At 36.0% G+C, this 8,781-nt stretch overlaps 1 protein-coding gene across 2 annotated transcripts; it reads left to right on the top strand.

Moving 5' to 3' along the window:
* The first annotated feature begins 439 nt into the window (after positions 1 to 439).
* LOC130986594 (uncharacterized) lies at positions 440 to 8,781 on the top strand. 2 transcript variants are annotated; one of them, XM_057910044.1, is made up of 13 exons: positions 440 to 970; positions 1,159 to 1,301; positions 1,409 to 1,525; positions 2,429 to 2,543; positions 2,617 to 2,754; positions 3,943 to 4,038; positions 4,593 to 4,706; positions 5,024 to 5,092; positions 6,285 to 6,355; positions 6,430 to 6,523; positions 7,388 to 7,516; positions 7,590 to 7,679; positions 8,502 to 8,781. In XM_057910044.1, the coding sequence occupies exons 1-13, from the start codon at positions 575 to 577 to the stop codon at positions 8,592 to 8,594; spliced, it is 1,665 nt and encodes a 554-aa protein (XP_057766027.1). In that variant the 5' UTR covers positions 440 to 574; the 3' UTR covers positions 8,595 to 8,781. The 2 variants fall into 2 exon arrangements, with proteins under 2 accessions (XP_057766027.1, XP_057766028.1); XM_057910045.1 differs by lacking the exon at positions 8,502 to 8,781 and adding an exon at positions 7,764 to 8,454 and having other exon boundaries at positions 442 to 970.

Here is an 8,781-nt window from a genome sequence, read left to right as displayed (position 1 = left end):
ATTCAAGGTTTAAATAAATTCACAACTAAAAATAATATTAGTCGTGTATTCAAACTTTAAATTTGAATTCACAACTAACAATAGAGTTGATTGTGAATTCAAGCTTTAAAACTCAAATTCACAACTAACACTAGCAATTCAGTAGTGAATTCATCAACCTAGTCGTGAATTCTAATTTTAAACTCGAATTTATAACCAAAACTACTAACGATTCAGTTGTGAATTTATCGAGGTGGTTGTCAATTGAAGAACATTAAGTTGTGATATAAATTTATATATTTTTTTTGACTTAATTAAAATTCAGGTGAAAATTGTATTTTTTTTTCAAAATTCGTGTATTTTTTTACCATAACCCCTCTCTTTCTTAATCTTTTCTTTTATTATTTTTTAATGATAAATGTAGAAGTCCAAATAATTCCCGTAACGGCTAATAGCCACAAAACTCATTTTATATCTCCATTAATATACTTGCAGAAATATGAGGAAACAACGTAGTGAATCATTACTGAACGCTGCTTCCAATATCTGAACCGACTGTAATTTTGAGCTCGAAAAATCGAAAGAAGTTATTATCATGAGCTTATGCTTTTGCTCGATCTTGAATCCCTCGTTTCTGAACCGGGAATTGGATTCCGTTTCTCGACGTCAATTGGCGCCAAACCCTAACATCAAGCCCTTTCAATTCTTCAATCTTCGAATTCACGAGAATCATTTTTGTAATCTCAAGGCTGTTCATGCTGACGGAGTCGGAGTTCTCTACCCCGACGACACCGTTTCGGAGCGGACCACCCCCCTTGATGCTGAACCTGAGGGTCAGGTTGATGGGGCGGTGGATGGAGTCGTCGGAACTGCGATGGAAGAATCTCATGAAGCACCAAGTCGGACTCGGTTGAAGAAGATGGAAGGCAAGAAGGCGAATGTGGAGGACGGCGATAAGGAAAATCGGTTCAAACTGCGAAATGGACGAGAGGTATCGCTTTTCTTGTTCATTCCCTAACGCGTGATTTTCTGATATTGAGTTGCTTTACAGTGTTGTGTAATTGAGAATTTTCACTTGAGTATGTGCTTGTGATTCTTGCGAGGGTGATAAAAAATGAGGAAATTGGTGTTTGATATTCTTCATATGCATCACTTACTAATATGAGATTCTAAAGCTAGGTGTTTGAAGAGAAAGCTTATCTTGTTGGTGTGGCGAGGAAAGGGGACAATGATATTTCATTTGGTATAGAGGATTCACTTAGTGAACTAGCGCAGCTTGCTGACACTGCTGGATTGTTTGTTGCTGGCTCTACTTACCAAAAGTAAGTTACTAGATTATTTCCAGTTTAATTTTGGCCACAAATTTTGTATTTCTTGAGAATATTGGGAGATGGTTCACTAAGTGAGCAGATTTTTGTATTTGGTGCAGCCTTGTGACACCCAACCCCAGGACGTATATAGGGTCTGGAAAAGTGGCAGAGATTAAGAGTGCCATCCATGCATTCGACATCGAGACAGTTATTTTTGATGATGAACTTTCACCTGGGTTGGTTCTTAATGACTTCACTAGTTATGCTTATATTCTCCTGAATTTCAATCCTTTGAACTGTGGAAATTTTGTGTAGCTTAGGGTATTGTTACGTACTTTAACATAACGGTGGTTCCTAAAGTTTTCTTAGTACTGGACCTTTACAAACTTTATCAAATCTAGCATCAATGCTAATTTCATGCACCAAACTCATGTCATGGCTTGTGTGTACTTATGTTAAAATAAGAAAATTACATGGGGTGTGCGTGTGTTGGCTAAGCGGTAACGGGTTAATGCCTAAGGTCAAAGGTCTTGGGTTCGAGTCCCCTGTGGCGCGGCCATTTAATTTCTATATCTAATATTGTAAATTTATCAAAAAAAAAGAAAATTACATGGGAACAAAAAAGATTTAGTTTTGCTTTCTATCTAGAACTTTACCAATTATTTATCAAATGTCATGACCTATGAAAACATATTTTCAATTTAATGCATGACTATTTTGGCTTTTATAAAATCTATCAACAGACCAAAATCAGGTGCAAGAAAGTATAATCCATCTTTTTTTTTCATTTCCTCTTAATTTTCATGTTTTTGACCGAAATAACGCCTAAGGGTTTGACCAGCCTCGCTTCTGGCACCGGAAATTAGGTGTGATGATAGAATTGATAAAATCTATAAACGCCAGGTACTAAATTTTTGTTTATCATAGATCAGAGTATTTTTTATGAAAGTGGAATAAAGTCTGTATAGAAACTGTAATTGACCCTTTTATTCAACTATATGTGCAATGTGGCCATGCTATTGGGATGAGGAAATAAGATTTAATGGTGGTGGGTCTGCCTTTCTTGTTTCCTATTTATGAGGATTTTTATGCTCAAATGATTTCTTCTTTTAACTGCGTTTATTTTTTTTTGAAGGAAGGCAGTTGCGGAATTTGGAGAAGACCTTTGGTGGTGATGTTAGGGTATGCGACCGGACTGCACTCATCCTTGATATCTTCAAGCAACGAGCAGCCACTCGTGAAGCTGCTTTACAGGTAGTTTATGCTGATTCATGTCTTCAAAAGTAGTACTTATTCTTGTATTAACAAGAAAAGCTTTCACTTTCAGGTTTCCTTGGCTCAGATGGAATACCAACTACCACGGTTAACAAAAATGTGGAGCCATCTTGAACGCCAAGCTGGAGGACAAGTGAAGGGTATGGGTGAGAAACAAATTGAAGTTGATAAGCGTATCTTGCGCGACCAGGTATTCTGATTACTCTCTTCTACTGTTTGTAAACTGTAATACAAATCATTTTCTCATGTCTGTTGCCTTTACTTTCTTCATTCTCTATGGGGCTTTTCATAGTTTTTGGGCATAGCGGATCAGAGATCAGTAACTTCTGATATTACATGCCTTCTAGCCACGGCCATTTTTTATTTAGGAGTTGGAGACCCGAACTATTATATTGGTAGAAGAAACAAATATTTTAAAAGACCGCATGACAATGGACTCGAACTTGAGACCATTGGCCTCACACTACCACCGGGCCAACACATGCACACAAAATATGATAGAGATAAAGTGATTCAATTAAAGGAAGTATTGCTCAAATCAGCAACCACATACTCTATTTGCTTCAGTCGTTGCTCTGTGCTTCGGGTGGTCACCATCGAAAATGGCTGGTCGGACCATTTTGATAGAGTCATAGAGATAAGGTGATTCAATTAATGGAAGTAAAACTGAGTTCTCCTCAAATCGAGGCCTACAATGAGATGCTGTTCTTACTGAAAGAAATTCTGAATAATTCCCAAATCCTAACGTAAAACCCTACTTATACCAACCTCCAATTGTAACCAAAGCCCATACACATATTAATGGGCTTAACAAAGAAATAACAATCAAAATAAAATAGGATAAACTAATAACAATTAATTAATCCTACGACAGCTCTTTTCCTTCGCGCATACACCAGATAAGGAGGCTGATCTCTATCAAAATAATTCCAAGCTATTATTTTGTGATATTTTTGATTTTATAAAAAATCTTATAGCTCTCAATGCTCTTAGAGTTACAGTGTCTGGTGAATTACCTCTTATTAGTTATTACAATCTACTAGTTGGTTATTGTCAGTTTAAGTGGTGCAGTATCACTGTGTGTTTTTATTCAGTAAAATAGCCCACATGTTATGACTTTATGTGGACAGCCTTTTATAATATACTACTATACTATGTGATCCAATAGTAATTGTACTGAACACTGGTGTTCTTGAATTACCTAAAAGAGTTTTCTGAAAGTTTGTGCTATATTTTGATCTTCTGTTCCCTGTTTAAGTAATATTCCTGCGAGCACCTTCAGTTGTTATTAGCATTTTTCCTTGAATGGATCTTTGTTGCCTCCCTGCTTCTTTGGTTTTTCATGTATGTAACTTGTCATTTTCTCTGGTGAATTCAGATTGGTGCTCTCAAGAAGGAAATAGAATCTGTCCGCAAACATCGAAAGCAGTATAGAAACCGCCGATTTGCCATACCCATCCCTGTTGTATCGTTGGTATGGAATTTTATTTCTGTTTGGTTAGTGAAGTTCATCTATGGTATAAGCTCCAGTTGTCTCCGCAGTAGATCCCTCATGTTTATTGGCTATAACTTGACATTAGCCAGTGCCAGTATATATTCAACAACTTAGTATCCCACTCAACAACTATTGTTTTTTGTTCTTTATGGAAAATCCATCCAAGAACCCCACCTGAACCAGCATCCAGTCTTTCTATGTGCTTTATTACGAGGAAATTATCTACATAATGTTATCACCAAGAAAATATGTAGATTGCTCAAGTGGCCCACTATAAACAAACAACCTCCGCTAATTAAAAGAGGGTTTGTTTTGGCCACATCTTCCACTAAAATTGTGTTATGCTTAAAAGAGTTGCAATATGGTGCTTTATTTTATGCATGGCTCTTGTTTCTGAATCATAAGTATAGTTCTTGTGATTGATTATATATACAAGTAGTTGAATGTGCAATGGCATGTACTGTTACTTTCTGTATCACCTCTTACAAATGATTATTTGTTCAGCCTTGTATGAATGTCAAAATTATTTTCAGGTAGGGTACACAAATGCTGGAAAAAGTACTCTTCTCAACAGGTTGACTGGAGCTGATGTTCTTGCTGAGGACAAGCTATTTGCAACACTCGATCCTACTACAAGAAGGGTCCAGGCTAGTATAATGTCCAAAAAAAATTTATTTCTTCAATTCAATTTAGGACAGTTAACTTTACAGCTAGTCATATTTAATGATACACAAAATCATTCCGTTGATGGCTATTTTCTGCTAAAAAGAAACACAATCAGACTAGAATTGAATTATTTTGCTTTACTCTGCTAAATCTTATTCAGACAAGAGAACTAGTTAATGAAATTCATGATTTTGAATGAATGAGATAGTGACACTTTACTATTAATTGATTCTGCAGTCTAAAATGTCATTTTTGCACACCCTAAATGTGATTTACTGTTTTATTATCTTTTGTATAGACGAAGAACGGGAAGGAGTTTCTTTTGACTGACACTGTTGGCTTCATTCAGAAGTTGCCAACAACATTGGTAAGTGCATTTCTAAGTCCAGATGTTTCGTTGTTGTTACCCATTTTTTCTTGAGATATGGTTCATATGTTTTCTGATGTACTGGATCCACCCCCTCTCTGTCTGTCTCTGTTAGAGCATCCACAAGGGATTATTTGGGGGTTATGATCAGTGGCGGACCTAGAGGGGGGGGGGGGGGCACTGGGGGCACTGGCCCCCACTGGGTTTTAAAAAACTCAGGGGTATTTTCGTAAATTCACAATTAATAATTAAAATTAATTAGACTAGGTGGAAACTAAGAATTACTCAGCTGAAATCTGGGAGAATCATTTTGTTTCTCACATCATCGCCTCATCGGTATGAGAGATGTTATGAAGATATTATGCAACGATATCCAAACATGAAAAATAGAAGAGAGATGTTATGAGATTCTTATGTTTAACTTATATTTTATTGACGTTGTAATGTTATTTAAACCATATTATGATTATATTAAATTTTTGTTTATTTTAACTTTTTTTTGTATGAATTTATGAATTTATAATTATTTGGCCCCCACTGAATAAAATGTCTAGGTCCGCCACTGGTTATGATCCCAACGCAGTGCATCAGATGCACAATACTGAATGTAATTAGTAATTACATAGATTTTATGATTAAGAAAATAATATTTTCACATCCAAATATGTACGTTTATATGTGCTAATATATACTCCCTCCCTCCCACAATTTAGTATCCATATTTTCATTTTAGTCCGTACCCCAATTTAGTACCCCTTTCTATTTTTAGTAAAAGTAGTCAACACAATCCTATAAAATGTGGGCCCCTTACTCTACTTTAGTCACTTTAACACTCTCATAAAGGTGAGACCCTTATTCCACTCACAACACACTCAACTACTTTATCAAAATCCGTGCCATTCTCAAATGGATATTAAATTGGGGGACAGAGGGAGTAACAAAATTAAGATAATAAGGAAAATATAATACATTACAATATAAATAATGATATTAAATGAAATAATTTAAAAACATTTGCTTATACCATAAGGTTGTTATATGGGATTGTGTTTGTTTGCAGAGGTGTAGTAGGTGGGTGTTGAGGATTGAGATTTTATTGATGTGGCATGTGAGACCCACTAAATAGTGGGATGACTCCTGCCTGTGAGAATTACTGTTATGGATGTTCTTACTTCTGATCTTTCTCCATCAGATTGCTGCTTTTAGAGCTACTCTTGAAGAGATATCTGAATCGTCACTTCTGGTGCACGTGGTGGATATTAGGTAAAATTGATTTCAAATAGTAGGCTGTAAATCACAACATGCAGCTTCTGATAACATTGTCCAATTTGAATCAGCCATCCATTGGCTGAGTTGCAGATTGATGCTGTGGACAAAGTTCTTGAAGAACTTGATACATCCTCCATTCCAAAGCTAATTGTGTGGAACAAGGTATCACGGATCATTTAGTCATTTTGTTCTAAATCTCTACTGTTTGTTGGTTGACAGCTTGCTTAATCACCTAGATTTTGTTTAACTATTTCATTTTGTAAAATAATCGTCCATCTTGCCTCTTATGTAGGGCATAGCAGCGGTTGGTTCGGTCGAAATTGAACCGACCAAACCGAACTGAAATAATATTAAAATCTTGAACGAGCCAAAACCAGAACTGAAATAATATTAAAATCTTGACCGAACCAAAACCAGAACTGACCAAACCGAACTGAAATAATACTTATTAAAATCTTGACCGAACCAAAACCAAATTTCCCCATCGACCGAACCGAAACCGAGTACTTTAAATATAGATCGTAGGATCAATCAATATAAATGATCGAAATTTCTTCTTAATTCCCTAAATATTTGTATTTCTCTACGGATATTGATCGTTTGGAACTGAATCTTTCTTTTTAAAAAATCGAAGACTGACCGAAACCTTTTCGGTTTTTACTTCTTTGACCAAACCGAAACTGAAGCCTCCTCTTGATTCTATTCAGTTATGCACACCCCTAAACACCTTATGTGGCATAAGAACATTGATTTCACTGAATGATAATTTTCTTAATTATGTCCCTAATACATGATACAAGCCTCGGTGGTAATTGATTTCTTCTACAGCATTGGCTGAGTTGAGATTCACACGACACAAGTTGGTAGTCCAATTGGTAACAGTAACTTAATCTACTTTGGTCTTTGTTCTTAATTATGAAGGTGATTTTACAGTTCTAGATCATTCTTCGGTTCAAATTACCTGCTTTGATAGATTTTTCCAAAATGCCTACGGATTACTTTATGGATTAATGTATATATTTGTAGGTCGATAATGCCAAAGACCCTGATAAAGTAAGGTCTGAAGCCAAGAAAAACCCTGATATTGTATGCATATCTGCTTTAACTGGTGAAGGACTTGATGATTTCTGCAATGCAGTTCAAGAAAAACTGAAGGTACTTACCATTCCTCTCTTAAATTTGAAGTCTGTTGCTTGCCATGATCCGGTAACTTTTTTGTATTCTATAGGATACGATGGTATGGGTGGAAGCTCTGATTCCTTTTGACAAAGGAGAGCTCCTAAGCACCATTCATCACGTTGGCATGGTTGAAAAGATTGTAAGTATTGTTGTTTGTATTTCTATTTTACCCACCATTTTGTGAAGTTCTGAATGTATGAAGCTTGTAAAATTTTTTGAACAGATGTGGTTGTCAAGTATATGATCTCCTTCCTGCTCCTATCTGATAAGTTTTTCTGGAAGATCATTTCATACCTGAGATAAAGCACCCCACTGAAATATTGTTAATTTAGGACTAAGAGAAAACTCAGAACATAGGATGTCACGTAGTTTTTCCTCAAAGCTGGTTTAGTTAATTTCTACTCGCAATATGGGAAATGGGTTGTCTGAGAAGAAAGAGAAACATATCACTAGTTTACAATATGATTTAGACAAACCTGGATTCATTGAATTTGATGCCAGAATCTTATATCGTCTGTTAGATACCAGTGCAGCAGTAAGTACCAGAATAGAACAGAAGACTGGATTCATCTGTCAGACAAGTTACTCAGTAGTGTTAAAGATTGCAGGATATAAGTTGGATATTGTTGTGTCTTAATTAATAGCTTCCATCTTTTCTTAAACTGATCATGTAAACCTATAAGATTCCTTGGAATTCACAAATCAGCTTTGGGCTGTTTCAGCTCTATGAGACATGTTAGGCCTCATCGTAAAATAGAGGTGTTAGATTTATCAGTAAGAGTACAGTTGCTCTTCTATTCAGAAGGCATCTGATCCCTTCATTGTATAATCTTATTTTTTTTAAAACAAATCGGGGTAATGTGTAGAAATAATATTGGTCTCCCAATATCCATTTCATGGTATTTTGAGCTCAACTCTGTATTCTTTAGAGGGAAAATTGAAGTGTTGAATGATATGACAGGAGTATGTCGATAACGGAGCTTTGGTGAGAGCTCATGTACCACTCCGCTTTGCCAGACTTCTCACTCCGATGAGACAAACCTGTGTGTCATAGCTTGTTATTCGAATATGGTTGCAGCTGGTCTGATCATGATCAGGCAGTGTAGCTACTGAAGAAGGTGATGACTATTTCCCAAAACTCTTTCCTCTGTATATAGAAAGTAGAAACCGTGAATTGCTTCACTTCATTTATGAAGAAACCTCAAACAAGGTGAAAATATAATATGTAGAAATTTTCCTAA

The sequence above is a fragment of the Salvia miltiorrhiza genome, chromosome 5 (genome assembly GCF_028751815.1).
Source record: "Salvia miltiorrhiza cultivar Shanhuang (shh) chromosome 5, IMPLAD_Smil_shh, whole genome shotgun sequence".
NCBI lineage: Eukaryota > Viridiplantae > Streptophyta > Magnoliopsida > Lamiales > Lamiaceae > Salvia > Salvia miltiorrhiza.
This window is presented reverse-complemented; position numbering and strand designations above follow the sequence as displayed.